The sequence below is a fragment of the Narcine bancroftii genome, chromosome 2 (genome assembly GCF_036971445.1).
Source record: "Narcine bancroftii isolate sNarBan1 chromosome 2, sNarBan1.hap1, whole genome shotgun sequence".
NCBI classification, from domain to species: Eukaryota; Metazoa; Chordata; class Chondrichthyes; order Torpediniformes; family Narcinidae; genus Narcine; species Narcine bancroftii.
In genome coordinates this window covers 97,919,363-97,934,966 of record NC_091470.1, presented here as the reverse complement: position 1 = coordinate 97,934,966, position 15,604 = coordinate 97,919,363, and the positions used below count along the sequence as shown (strand labels likewise).

The 15,604-nt window shown below is 39.0% G+C and overlaps 1 protein-coding gene across 10 annotated transcripts in view; it reads left to right on the top strand.

Annotated features, from left to right (window-relative positions):
* The window catches only part of LOC138753961 (myoferlin-like), a 128,304-nt gene that overhangs the window by 8,814 nt on the left and 103,886 nt on the right, over nt 1–15,604 (top strand). For all 10 annotated transcript variants that reach the window (XR_011351526.1, XM_069917595.1, XM_069917588.1 and 7 more), the window contains exons 2-6: nt 772–827; nt 2,177–2,268; nt 3,829–3,937; nt 6,630–6,693; nt 9,005–9,144. Coding sequence is in view for 9 of the 10 variants with exons in the window: in XM_069917595.1 (XP_069773696.1) it covers nt 772–827; nt 2,177–2,268; nt 3,829–3,937; nt 6,630–6,693; nt 9,005–9,144 (461 nt within the window). In the remaining variant the exon portion in view is untranslated. The remainder of the gene's footprint in view (nt 1–771; nt 828–2,176; nt 2,269–3,828; nt 3,938–6,629; nt 6,694–9,004; nt 9,145–15,604) is intronic.

Below are 15,604 nucleotides of genomic sequence, written 5' to 3'. Positions count from 1 at the left end.
GGACAAGCTTCCAAAATCAGCAGTAACTAAAGATGGCTGCAGTAGAGGCCTGACGGTGCATCCTGAGAGAAGATGGTCAGCACCTGGTGATGTCTATGAATCACAGACTTCAAACAGTCATTGCATGCAAGGAATATGCAACAAAATACTAAACATGACAACTTTAATATACATATCATTGCTATGTTCCAAATGTTATGGTGCCCTGAAATGAGGTGATTATGTATTTTAAAAATGCTGTAATTTCTACATGGTTAAACTACAAATCACCTCAAATAAAATCTGGAATGTGCACTTTAATCACCTGTGAATTGTTTGATTACAAATTTAAAACTGGAGCACAGGGGAAAATAAAGGAAAAAAGTGTCTGTCCCAAACATTATGGAGGCCATTGTATTTTTAGGCTTCCCAATCCTTTTGTGCTCGTGTTTTGTGAAGAATGGGGTTTCAACACTTAACTGTATGGCTAAAGAAATGTGTGTGTGTGTTTTAAATTATATATAAAGCTCTTTTGGCACTCAAGTCACATTTTCTTTTTGCCAGTCAATATTTTTATATCTTTAACTCACACTTGCCTATCTTACTGAGACTCTTAATGTATAATAAACTAAATGGATTTGCCACTTGAATGCAGACTATACGAACCAAGTGACAATCTGGGTGACCTGGTATTAGTCGCATCCTGACACCCTGAAGGTAACCATCCATAAATCAGGAGTGTGATGAAAATATTAATTTTAAGCAGCATTGCGTAACTAAGTTATTTTCTAGGTAATAAGAAGAGAACAGGCTTATCAGAGGAAGAACAAAATGTGCGATGGAATGATGTAAGTGGAACGGCATTATTGAGATGTGAGATACTTCTAGTTTTAAACTATTCAATCATTTGCAAAAACATCCATTATTTATGAACACATATGAGGTATAATTCATAAACCTTAAAAAGGATCCACCATCTTCTGGAGTCATTTGAGAGGTTTTGGACAACATGCATAATACACCAAGATTGGATCAAGATCAATTCCTCTCAGTTATACTGAAAACCACTGATCAGAAGAATCAGAGGGGAATCTGGGTGGGGGAGAAAGGTGTATCATGGAAACGGGTGAGACACAGAGGATGGGGCGGTTTTGATCTGGGAAGATAGGAATGGAGTGTGAATTGTGTGGGGTAACTTTCAATGTAGTCCGTTGGAGAGATTATATTAAGGCAGTAATATAATTAATATAATTGTGTAATTTAACTAAAGAGAATGGAATTTTGCATACATTGCAAAATCTTAGGGGAGAGCACTGCAGTACAGTGCAGGAAGGAAGCGCAATATACATTGAGAATGAAACACAAGATGCTGGAGGAACTCACTTGTCTCGCAGTGTCCCGAGGAGGTAAAGATACATTGCTGATGTTTTGGGCCTGAGCTCTTACTCAAGGGATGAGTGAAAAAAGGGAGACTGGGGAAAAAGGGAAGAATGGGAGGGGGAGGAGTACAGACCAACAGGCAAAAGGTGCTAATTGGATATGATAAGTGGACAGGAGAGAAAGAGACTATCTCCTTTCACAGAGCCAAAATCAATTCTCACCTTTCCTCTCTCTCCAACTCTCCCTTTCTCTTTCACAGAGCCAAAGTCAATTCTCACCTTTCCTTTTTCCTATCCTCTTATCATATCCCAATGGCATCCCATCCTTTGTTGGTCTGTACTCCTCCCCCCTCCCATTCTTCCCTTTATCCCCAGTCTTCCACACTGACGCCTTTCTCTTTCTTTTTACTCATACCTTGAGGAAGGGCTCAGGCCCCAAACATCAGGTATATATCTTTACCTCCTAAGGGTACTGTGAGACTGGCTGAGTTCCTTCAGCATCTCTGTGTTTTTAATATCTGTTGAGAAACCAGGGAGAATGCAGCAACTGGGGGAAAAGGGGAGGGAAGTGACTGTGGGGAGAGAAATTTTGCAGTGCATGTGAGATAGATGGAGAGAGTTGCAGTGTGAAAGGCTGAAGGTATGTGGTGAGGGTATGGAAGTAGCGGCAGCATAGATTGAAGCAGAAGAGTGGCGTCAAGTGGCACGAATATGTGGGCACGGGTGTAATGGGGGGATGGGGGGGTTACCTCTCAATACCATTTGCTGTTTGTGTCAATTTTTTTTAGAATTGTGTTCATCTTTCTCTTTTTAATCAGAGACTGGACTTTAAATTGAAAGGAAATCCTTTAGGTGCAAAATCCTCTCTGCAACTTCAGCTGAAAGAAAATGTCAGAAGCGGAAAGGGCAGGTAACATTGTTTTTCACTTTAAGGACACATTAGTTCTCAAGCTAGCATCCGAATATACAGTAAACGTAACTTCAGTCAGGGTCCTCTAAACATATAATCTTTGTAAAAAATGACTCCATGTCCTGTAAACAACCATTGTAGCCGTGGGTCCACGGAAAGTCTGGAGCTGCTGAATAATAATAAACTCAAGTCAAATTTATTATCATTTGATTGCACAAGTACAACCTGATGAAGTTGCGTTCTCTGGTCCTCAGTGCAAAACCTGCAGACACACAACCAGATGTAACAAACATACAGACAAACAATACATATGAAGGACAAATGTTCATATATTCAAATAAATAAATAGATGTTGTTTTGTCAATATGAGAGCCTCAGATGGTGAGTGCGAGCAGTTCCTTTGGTCGTTCAGCATTCTCATTGCGTTTGGGAAGAAGCTGTTCCTCGGCCTGGTGGTGCTGGCTCTGAATCTCCTATATCTTTCTTTCAATAGTTGCATCTGAAAGATGATGTTGCAGGGTGATAGGGGTCCTCAATGATCACATCAGTGGGAGTGGTTGGGGGGGGGGGGGGGGAAGCGGGGAACTTCCAGTCATCCTCTCTGCCACTTTTTTGGTCCTGTGTAGTGACCTCTTCATCAGAATGGGAAATCAGTCTCCAAATGGATCAACAAGGATGGGTTCAGTAAAATTTAGTGGCAAAAGAAAGTAATTAGAAGTGAGACAACAATTTGAATTGGAAAATGACATGAGAAAGGTATACACATTAACTGTTGTGGTATGGTAAAAGCCTCAATATTAGAAACCTCCAGTAGCTAAACACCAGTACCTGGTGAGTAAATTAGGATCTGTTGAGAGGTCACCAGCAAAGAATAGTTTCTGCTTGATTTGGCTCGGAGGAATGAAGTAGTCTGGTACACTGGAAACAAAGGAGACTGCTGTTGGCAGATTCACTAAATTAATATCGTAAAAGTGCAGGTCCCCCAAAAAATTACAGTTCCATTGAGAAAGGTTAAAATCTTTGGAAATAGTTTTATGTAGCTGGTTGCTATAATGCAGAATTAGCAAGAGTATTAGATAAATATTTGTAGGGCTTTGGAGAAAAGAGGAAAAGGACTTTTACCTTGCACATTATTTATTACTGAATATTAATCTTTTCTTCGGTTGCAAGTTGTCACTTTGTTTCTTTATTTACATTTCTTTTTTGTATACATATCTTTTCTTGAGTATAATTTTTTTTGCACTACTGATAAGTACAAATCCAACCTGGCCTGCAGGAAAAAAATCTCAGGGTTTTATGTACTCTAACAATAAATCTGAACTTTGAAAAGAGCGGGGAAGGTCGGTAATTGGATAGTTCTTACAGAGCATGAACAGTTCTCTTGGGCCAAATAGCTGACTTCTGACTGTACCATACTGTAACCATGTTGCCACCACCCCAACCTCCCCCCCCCCCCCCCCCCCCCACTTTGAAGTAAATTTTTGTTTTGCCTCCTGTGGCAGGCTATAAAAGTTGAAATGACATGATGTGACTGATATTTATTTTGTTTATCTTCCTCAGACTTATTGGATCCACTGTTGTTCAGCTTGGCAGTCTGGTTGGAGAGAAGAGCAAAATTTTGACTTTCAAGCAAATTCCTCTCATGGATAAAAACAAGCAAAAAACTAAGGTGATATCTCTGGAATGATACAGAACTGATTTGATTCTTTGGGTTGTGGAAAGAAAATCAGGTACCTGGAGAAAACTCATAGCACAGGGTGAACATGGAAACTCCACACAGATAGAAATTGAATCTTGGTGGCTGAAGCTGTGATGCAACAGCTCTTGTAGAAAAAAAATGGCAGCACTGCCGGAACTTTTGTCATGGCCTTTACTGCCACTGGTGTGGACCCGTGGGAGTGGAGACACAGTGCTCCCTCGAAGAATCTTACGGTCCAATTCTGCAGCCAACATCTCCATACATAAGGTTTTAAGTGGCCTAGTGAAAGAACCCATGGTAATTAATTTAAAATGCTGCAACCGTAGGGTCTGGCCCAAGCTTGTGGCACCTTTGTTGGGGAGCATCCTCGAAGGGTTATGGACTGGCATAGGGCACCGGTAATGGGGAGAATATACCCCCCCATTGAGAAAAAGTAGAGGAGATCCTAAGGAGAGTGACAACAGTGGTGGACTAATGAGGGGCTCTGAAAGACAGAAGCAGACAGTGAGCTGTTGACGACTTGTGGGCGAGGAACCCCCATAGGTTGCGGGCTGCTGATGACACAAGGTCAAAGGACTTGCACCAGGCTGTGGACTGCTGGAGATTGGCTCATGGGAACCAGGTATTGGAGCTGGGATTCGAGAGAGTGCAGAGGGCAAGAAGGGCTCTGGGCACTGAAGGCTTCCTCATCATGTTGAAGGTTTGGATCTGGACTCAGGTTGCCAATGGTTGGAATTGAACTGGAGACTGTGCGGTTGCAGCAGCTGTGAGAGCGGTGGAGGTGAATCCATTGACACTCTGATTCTGAGGGGACCCTTACTTTTCTTGATCTGACTGTAAGGGGCGCCAGGCAATGCTAATGCTATAAGGCAGACTAAAGGCAATTTTGTGTAATATTACATTTCTGTTTTATTACACGACAATAAATAGTATCTGGCCTGATTGTGCTGAGCTAAAACACTGCCCTAATGCAGTAATCTAAATCAGCATGGATAAAGAATGTATTACCATATTAGCTCTCCCATTTCTTCTTACCCTCCGTTGGTTGCATCGATCATGGGTATTGTGCCTCTGGTAGTCACTGATTTGTTTAGCAGCGTTGATTGTGGCTATGGAGGCCAATCGTGGAACGGCAGGTTCTGCCACGGTTGCTGTATGTGTAGGGCATCATTGAATTGTTGTCTGTTATCCACTGTGCTCTTCGCTTAGCTCTCTGCCTCTCAAACTGACTCATGATCAATCTCTTGCCTTGCTCTAGGTGTTGATGAAGAGTACTGTGCTATTTGCCACGGTCATCTGCTGTATCCCCCCCCCCCAGCACTGTGTTGATTTTTAAGGCTTTCATGTCATGCTTGCAAAATTCCTTGAAGCAAAGCTGGGATCTACCAACATTTCTCTTGCCTATTGCTAGTGCTCTGTAGAGGATGTCCTTTGGAAGTTTACCATCCTTCATACAATGGACGTGGCCCAACCAGCGCAGTCTGTGTTGCTTAAAAGCATGAACAGCTTCTTCCCCTCTGCCTTCAAATTTCTGAATGAACAATGAACCGCAGATACTACCTCACTTTTTCTGGCACTATTTTTATTTATTTTGAAATGCAGTTTATAGAAATGTTCGCACAGTGATGCTGTCACAAAACAACGAGTTTCATCTCATGTTAATGACAATAAATTCTGATACTGCCTTGGTTCAGTTCTGACCTCTGACGCTGTCTTTGTTAACTTTGTTTATTGGCTACTGCAAACTGCCTCTAGTGTGTAGGTGAGGGATAGAATCTGGGGGGAGAATTGATGGGGATGGAAGGAGAATGGGATGTGTGGAATTTAGTGTTATGTGCTGCATTATGTTTGGAGATCAAAAGGATTTGTTTCTTTGCTGTAAATATAAAAATTAATTCCAAGAACACGGGTAATCTGTGTCTCAATTCTCTTAATTTAGACATACAGCACAGTAACAAGTCAACGAGTCCGTGCTGCCCAATTTACACCCCATTAACCTACATCCTCGGCACGTTTTGAATGGGGGGAAGAAACCGGAGCCTCAGTAGAAAACCCATGCAGACACAGGGAGAACGTAAAAATTCCTTACGGACAACATGGGATTTGAACCCTTATCCAATCCCAATCACTGGCGCTCTAAAGGCATTGTGCTAACCACTACACCAACTGTGCCACCCATATTATTAATGTATCAGTATTCTTTGTATCTGCTATACCTATCCAGATATTCCAAGATTGGGAGGAGCTGTGAGAAAAGCCATGTCAGATTGCTGCAATCAATTTTGTCGATGCACATGTGTCACTTGTTTTGCACAGGTGGTGGGGAATTCAAGCCAATTAGGCATCTGATTTGCCTATTGTGGAGTTTTGTGAGTGTTTACGGAGCGAGACTCATTCAGAAAAGTGGAGGATATTTCAGCACATTGTGAATGTGCTTTCTGTAAAGGGCTCAGGGAGTTAGTTCTGAGATACATTCATGGGGAGTGTCCTCGTAAGTGGTTGCTGGGGAGGAGATCAATGGAAACACAGTTGCTGCAAGTTTTTGAATTTACGGAATTGTAATATTGCACCTTGTTCTACACAAAACAACAGATTTCATAACATGTTCATGACAAAAACCTGATTCTGATTTGTCTAATATTCATCTCCCTTTCATTTCTAGAACACCATAAGTTTTGACATATTCTATGAATCACCTACAGCTAATAAAAATCAAAAACTGGATGGTAAGTGAGGGACATTTTTAAGCATGTATACCCTGCTTTATGAAACTCGAGCGTTCCTAGGAAACCTTTTGTAAGCTGAAATGGTGTAAAGTGAAGACCCATTCTCTACTATTGTAGGCTATTTTAGTAAAAGTGAAAACCCATTCAAATCCTTTTGTAAAAATGAACATGGCTTTCTTCATAAAAGTGAATTTTTGAGATTCGAGAATTCATACCTACTTATGTTTTAAGTTGAACAACAGACGCCACACTTATGAAGCACTTTGAGATTGTGAATGGCTCTGTGGAAATGTAAACCTATCTCTTGAGGAACGTTAATGCTTGCTGTGGATGTTTCCATTCCCGACCTTTAGTCTGAGATTTAAAGTTAATAGACCTTCCCAGTTCATGCTGACATGGTAACTCTCAGAAACTCACAGGGGAAGTAAGACATTAATGCTAAAGGAAAAATCCCAGACAAAGTTTCAAATACTCCGCTCAGCAGGGTGGGAGTGGCCAGATGTCACGGGACATGTGTAAATCTCCAATGCTTGATGAGGTTCATCTCCAGTTACTACTGAAAGGAAGGCAGTAAATAGCTGGAGCTCTGATAGAAATGTTTATACCTTCATGAGCCATGGGGTTAAGCCGAATTACAGACTTGAAGTCTAACAGTGGGAGGGACATCATTGAAGAAAATCATAAAGGGGGTGGATTTATGAATATTTGGAAAAACAGGTTTGTTCAGGGTTGGTCAGTGTGGATTTATGCATTCAGTTTCTGTCTCGTGAATGTAATGGAGCTTTTGAGAAGGTATCTGAAAAGACTGATGAAGACAGGGCTTGAATGTTGCCTGTGTGGAGGTTAGTAAGGCATTTGACATGGTCCACATGGTAGGCTGGTGCAGAAGAATAAGGCACATAGGATCCAAGGCGAGCTGGCTAATTGGACCCAAAATTGGCTTGATGATGGGAAGCAGAAGGATGCTTTTCTGATTCTAAGCCTGTGAGTTGTGACATACCACAGGGATTAGTGCTGGGATCTTTGCTGGTTGTGATAATAATTAATAGCTCGTATGTGGAGATAACACGAAAATTCCTGGTGTTGCAGACACCATGGTTGAAGTAAACACACACAATGCTTGAGAAACTCAGATCGAACAGTGTACTTTATATTGCAAAAATAGAGATACATCACCCACATTTCGGGCTCAAGCCCTTCATCGAGGTATGAGCAAAATGTAGGTAGGTACCCAAAATGTGGTGATGTATCTTTATCTTGCTTGGTAAAGGACACTGTTTGACCTGCTGCGTTTCTCCAGCGTTGTGTTTTTACTTCGTCTAAGACCATAGTAGGATATAGATCAGATACGAAGTTGGGTGTTAATGGGCAGTAGGAATTTCATCCTGATAAGTACAAGGCGATGTATTTTGGAATCAGTGTTAGGGTGTTAAGGGATGTACCTTGGTTCAAGTGTATAGTTTACTGAAAATGGCAACGTAGGTAAGAGAGGGTGGTGAAGAAGGCATTTGGAATTCATGCGTTCATGGTTTGGGGCTGCTATGTTGCAACTTTACAAAACGTTGGTTTGACTGCTCTTGTGCAGTTCAGGTTGCCCAATTACAGGCAGATGTGCTTATGCTGGAGAGAGTGCAGAGGAGATTCATTTGGATTTGTTGCCTGGATTGGAGGAATTTAGTTAAGGAAGGGATTGTTTTGGCTGGGCTTGTTTCACTGGAGCGAAGGAGGCTCAGGGGTGACCTGACTGAGGATATGAAATGATAGGAGGCAGATCATCAGAATCTTTTTTTCATGAAAGAGGTATCAAAAACAAGATGCGCAAGTTTGTGCGAGGAAGGAGTTTTAAAGGGGATTTGAGGAGAAATATTTTTATACACAGCGTTTAATAATGGGAACTTGCTGTAAAGGAGGTAAGATCGGATAGAGTCATTATGTTTAGGCAGGCATTTTGAACAGGTGAGGCACTGAAGGATGCTTACTTCCTGAAAACAAATTGGGTAAATATAGAAGGGCAAAATGTTCCACATCCAAAATGGATGTGTTGGGCTGAAGGGCCCATTTCTCTGCAGTGTCACTCTATGATTCTCTGCTTGAATAAACATGTTGATGTATTTATATAGAAGAGGGGCATAAACTATTTGTCCAAGATTAGGTGTAATGGGAAAGTTGCAACACGTGGTTGCAGTGTGTCTGTCGTGCCTTGTGTGGAGGCATGGACTGCTATGTGCATTCTGCATCTGTGTTCAATAAGAGGTGTAGCTTGTGTGTGTGTGATGTTTGAGTGACTGATATCTGTTCTTCGGCAAAACAGAACAACTGCCATCGGTAACAAATATCACTGGAATACAGGAACCAAAAGCAAGACCTCAGTCATTGCCTCCAGAACAAGATGCAGTCAGGGGGACCTCAAGGTTTACCAGGAACATCTCAAACAAATCACAGGACTTCCAGGTAAAGAGGATATAATGTCCACAATCTGTATGTTTCCTCATTTGCGACTCACTTGGCAACATTTACATGCTAGGCTGCAATGACTGTCCTTCTATCAATAATTCAGAGGTAACACTGGAAAAAGTGTGTACCCAAGCTCAACTGTTCCCATAAAATACTGTACCACACAGTGAGGATGAATCGTTAATGCTCCACTTCTTTCTTCACAAAATCCATCAGTACACCCTCTCTTAGGTTCCAACAAAGGCCCACAGGCAAAATTCAACCCTTTTGACATGTTGCTGAAGGGGAGATGAGGATATTCTGCAGTGCTTGAAGTAGCCACAGTCAGGGTTTGAAATGTGTCTACTTCAAAGCAAGGAGTATTAGGAATAAAGGAGATGAACTTAGAGCATGGATCAATACGTCGAATTACGATGTTATGGCCGTTACAGAGACATGGTGGACACAAGGACTGGTTAATTCAGCCACCAGGGTTTTGGTGTTTTAAAAGGGATAGGATGAGAGGTAAAGGTTGGGGTGGGGGTGGGGGGGGTAGCATTACTGGTCAGGGATAGCAGCACACCTGTAGAAAGGGAAGATACTGTGGAGGGAGAGTCTACTAAGTCAGTGTGGGTAGAATTCAGAAATAGGAAGGGAGAAATCATTGTATTGGGGGCTGTCTATAGGTCCCCAAATAACTCTCAAGACACTGAGGAACAGATAAGTAGACAGATTTTGGAATGGTACAGAAATTGATGTTATGGGAGACTTTAACTTTCCAGATCTTGCCTTCTGCAAGAGGGGTAAATGGGGCAGAATTTGTCAAATGTGTCCAAGAAGGATTCTTTTTTTTTTTTTTTTTTTAAATTTTTTATTTTTCACACCATAAATCACAATAGCCATGATATACACTTTTTCTTTTCCACACATTTACAGTGACTTTTTCTCCCTCCCCCCTCCCTCCTCCCAAGCCACCCCCCCACCCCCCCCCTCTCATCCATTTTAGGTATACAATCTAGGTTGCATTAATTCAGTTAGACAATGTTGTCATTCAACAGAAATACACCAGAAATTCTACTGAGTCCATTCTTTTCTTTTCTTCTCCTTCCATCAACTTAGGTAATGTTTGTTCCCGGTAGGTTTTCGCTATTGTATTTAATGTAAGGCTCCCATACTTGTTCGAATATTTCAATATTATTTCTTAAACTATATGTTATTTTTTCTAATGGAATACATTTATTCATTTCTATATACCATTGTTGTATTTTCAAATTATCTTCCAATTTCCAGGTTGACATAATACATTTTTTTGCTACGGCTAGGGCTATCTTGACAAATCTTTTTTGTGCATCTTCCAAGTCAATTCCAAATTCTTTATTTTTTATGTTACTTAGGAGAAAGATCTCTGGATTCTTTGGTATATTGTTTTCTGTTATTTTATTTAATATCTGATTGAGATCATCCCAAAATTTTTCTACTCTCTCACATGTCCAGATTGCATGAATTGTTGTTCCCCTTTCTTTTTTACATCGAAAACATCTATCAGATACTGTTGGGTCCCATTTATTTAACTTTTGCGGTGTAATGTTTAGTCTGTGTAACCAATTATATTGTATCATACGCAGCCTCGTATTTATTGTATTTCTCATCGTTCCAGAGCATAACTTCTCCCATGTTTCCTTTTTTATCTTTATATTTAAATCTTGTTCCCATTTTTGTTTAGTTTTACCATTTGTTTCCTCATTCTCCTTTTCTTGCAGTTTAATATACATATTTTTTATAAATCTTTTGATTAACATTGTATCTGTAATCACATATTCAAGGTTACTTCCCTCTGGTAAACTCAAGTTGTTTCCTAATTTATCTTTCAAGTAGGATCTCAGTTGGTAATATGCCAGCGCTGTATCTCCAGTTATATTGTACTTATCTCTCATTTGTTCAAAGGATAAGAATCTACTTCCTGAAAAACAATTTTCTATTCTTTTAATCCCTTTTTTTTCCCATTTTCTAAAGGCAAGGTTGTCTATTGTAAAAGGGAGTAGCTTATTTTGCGTCAATATTAGTTTTGGTATTTGGTAATTTATTTTATTTCTTTCTACATGAATCTTCTTCCATATATTGAGGAGATGGTGTAATACTGGAGAAGTTCTATGTTGTACCAATTTTTCGTCCCATTTATATAATATGTGTTCAGGTATCTTTTCCCCTATTTTATCTAATTCTAGTCTCGTCCAGTCTGGTTTTTCCCTTGTTTGATAAAAATCTGATAGGTACCTTAATTGTGCGGCTCTATAATAATTTTTGAAGTTTGGCAATTGTAAGCCTCCTTGTTTATACCATTCTGTTAATTTATCTAGTGCTATCCTCGGTTTCCCCCCTCTCCATAAAAATCTCCTTATTATTTTCTTTAACTCTTTGAAGAATTTTTCTGTCAGTTGTATTGGCAATGCCTGAAATAAGTATAGTATCCTTGGAAAAATGTTCATTTTAATACAGTTTATCCTTCCTATCAGTGTTAGTGGTAGCTCTTTCCAATGCTCTAAATCGTCCTGTAATTTTTTCATTAGTGGATTGTAATTGAGTTTATATAATTGGCCTAGATTTTTGTTTATTTGCACACCTAGGTATCTTATTGCCTGCGTTTGCCATCTGAATGGGGATTCCTCCTTAAATTTTGAGAAATCCGCGTTATTCATAGGCATTGCTTCACTTTTATTTACGTTTATCTTGTATCCCGACACTTCTCCATATTCCTTCAATTTCTTATATAGTTCTTTTATTGATAGTTCTGGTTCTGTTAAGTACACTATCACATCATCCGCAAACAGACTGATTTTATATTCCCTGTCTTTTATTTTTATTCCTTTTATATTATTATCTCTTCTTATCGATTCTGCTAGTGGTTCTATAGCTAGCGCAAACAATAAAGGTGATAGTGGGCATCCCTGCCGCGTTGACCTGCTTAAGTTAAATTGCTTTGATACATGTCCATTTACTGTCACTTTCGCTAACGGTCCCTTATATAATGCTTTAATCCAATTAATATACTTCTCCGGTAAACTGAATTTTTGCAATACTTTGAACAAGTAATTCCATTCTACTCTGTCGAAGGCCTTCTCTGCGTCTAAAGCAACTGCTACTGCCGGTGCTTTATTTCCTTCTACTGCATGAATTAAGTTAATAAATTTACAAATATTGTCTGTTGTGCGTCTTTTTTTGATAAATCCAGTTTGGTCTAAATTTACCATTTTCGGTACCTGTTCTGCTAATCTGTTCGCTAATAGTTTAGCTATTATCTTATAATCTGTGTTTAGCAGAGATATTGGTCTATATGACGCTGGTGAGAGTGGATCTTTCCCTTGTTTTAGTATCACTGTAATTATTGCTGTTTTACATGAATCTGGTAAGTTTTGTGTCTCATCAATCTGGTTGATTACATCCAGGAGGGGCGGTATTATTAGGTCTTTAAATGTTTTGTAGAATTCTATTGGGAGTCCATCCTCTCCTGGTGTCTTATTATTTGGTAAATTTTTTATTATCTCTTGTATTTCTACTGTTCCAAATGGTTCTGTTAATTTATTTTGTTCCTCTATTTGTAGTTTTGGTAGTTCAATTTTAGTCAAAAATTCATCTATTTTCCCTTCTTTCCCTTCGTTTTCGGTTCGGTATAATTGTTCATAGAATTCTCTGAAGTTTTCCTTAATTTCTTTTGGATTATATGTAATTTGTTTGTCTTTTTTCCTTGTTGCCAATACCATTTTCTTAGTTTGCTCTGTCTTAAGCTGCCATGCTAAGATTTTGTGTGTTTTTTCACCTAGTTCATAATATTTCTGTTTTGTCTTCATTATATTCTTCTCCACCTTATATGTTTGTAATGTTTCATATTTTATTTTTTTATCCGCCAATTCTCTTCTTTTGGTTGTATCTTCCTTTATTGCTAATTTTTTTTCTATGTTTATTATTTCCCTTTCCAACTGCTCTGTTTCCTGGTTATAGTCCTTCTTCATCTTGGTTGCATAACTTATTATTTGCCCTCTAATGAATGCTTTCATTGCGTCCCATAGTATAAACTTATCTTCCACTGATTCCGTATTTACTTCAAAGTACATTTTTAATTGTTTTTCAATAAATTCTCTAAAATCCTGTCTTTTAAGTAGCATGGGGTTTAATCTCCATCTATACATTCTTGGAGGGATGTCCTCTAGCTCTATTGCCAATAACAGGGGTGAGTGGTCCGATAATAGTCTAGCTATATATTCCGTTTTCCTAACTCTCCCTTGAATGTGGGCTGATAACAGGAATAGGTCTATCCTTGAGTATGTTTTATGTCTAGTCGAGTAGTATGAGTATTCCTTTTCTTTTGGGTTTTGTTTCCTCCATATGTCCACAAGTTTCATTTCTTGCATTGATTTAATTATAAATTTGGTTATTTTGTTCTTCCTGTTAATTTTTTTCCCCGTTTTATCCATATTTGGATCCAAATTCAGATTGAAATCCCCTCCTATTAGTATGTTCCCTTGCGTATTAGCTACCTTCAAAAAGATATCTTGCATAAACTTTTGATCTTCTTCGTTAGGTGAATATATATTAAGTAGATTCCAAAGCTCTGAATATATCTGACATTTTATCATAACATATCTCCCTGCTGGATCTATTATTTCCTCTTCTATTTTAAATGGCACATTTTTGCTAATTAATATAGCCACTCCTCTTGCTTTTGAATTATACGATGCTGCTGTTACATGTCCTACCCAATCTCTCTTTAATTTCTTGTGCTCCAATTCAGTTAAGTGTGTTTCTTGGACAAATGCTATATCTATTTTTTCCTTTTTCAGTAAATTTAGTAGTTTCTTCCTTTTAATTTGGTTATGTATTCCATTAATATTTAGAGTCATATAGTTCAGCGTAGCCATTTTATATTTTGTTTATCTTCTCTTTCCGTTTTTCCATCATTACCTTTCCTCCTTTTCCATTTCTGTTTTCTTATTTTCAACTCTTTACCAGACAACATTCCTACAACATCCAACATTTTCCTTATTCTCCTATTTCTATCTTTTTTATCCCCAATCTCCCCTTCCCCTCCTGAGTTGCCCTTTATCCCTTGTCGGACAACCACATCTCCCCTCTCCATTTGGATTTGCGAATCCACTCGCAAGCGTCAACTGATTTTGCAGTGACCGCTCTTTTCCCCCACCCAGCCCCCCCCAGAAAAGATTTCGCTTTTTATATGTCACAAAGGTCACTCTTTTAATTCCCTCCTTATTCTCTCTATTCCATTACCTTCTCTTATTAATTCTTGTCTATACTCTCTATGTTTTCCTCTAATTACAGATACTTTCACATATGCCCATTGTCTCTATTCACTCTTATACCTCTTTACCCGCATACATATCAATCGTGGTCATTTTTACCCTCCTTACCCTTCTTCAACCCTCAGTCTATTTTTGTCTTTACCCACATACATATCAATCGTGATAATTTTTGCTCTCATTACCCGTCTTCATCCCTCAGTCTATTTTTGTAATTGTTCTGCAAATTTTCGTGCTTCTTCTGGATCCGAGAATAGTCTGTTTTGTTGTCCTGGAATAAATATTTTCAATACCGCAGGATGCTTCAGTGTAAATTTATATCCTTTCTTCCATAAAATCGCTTTTGCTGTATTGAACTCTTTTCTCTTCTTTAGGAGTTCAAAGCTTATATCTGGATAAATGAAGATTTTTTGCCCTTTATACTCCAGTGGTTTGTTGCCCTCTCTTACTTTTTCCATTGTCTTCTCCAGTACCTTTTCTCTTGTAGTATATCTTAGGAATTTTACTACAATAGATCTTGGTTTTTGTTGTGGTTGTGGTTTAGGGGCCAATGCTCTATGTGCCCTTTCTATTTCCATTTCTTGCTGTAGTTCTGGACATCCTAGGGCCTTAGGGATCCATTCTTTTATAAACTCCCTCATATTCTTGCCTTCTTCATCTTCCTTAAGGCCCACTATCTTTATGTTATTTCTTCTGTTATAATTTTCCATTATATCTATTTTTTGGGCTAGTAATTCTTGTGTCTCTTTAGTTTTTTTATTAGATTCCTCCAATTTCTTTTTTAAGTCTTCTACCTCCATTTCTGCTGCTATTGCCCGTTCTTCCATCTTGTCCATTTTTTTCCCCATTTCTGTTAAGGTCATATCCATTTTATTTATTTTCTCTTCTGTGTTGTTTATTCTTCTTCTTAAATCATTGAATTCCTGTGTTTGCCATTCTTTAAATGACTCCATGTATCCTCTAACAAGAGAAAGTATATCCTTTACCTTGCCTTTCCCTTTATCTATTTCACTGTACTCTTCCTCTTCTTCTTCCTCTAGGTTGACCATCTGTTGTTTCTTTGCTGCCCTTTCCTCCTCTTCTTTCTTGTTTCCATTGTCTTCTGTGGTCTCTTCTTGCTGCAGGTGTTCTGCAGCTGTCGTTGCCGGCTGTGGAGATCGACTCCCCAG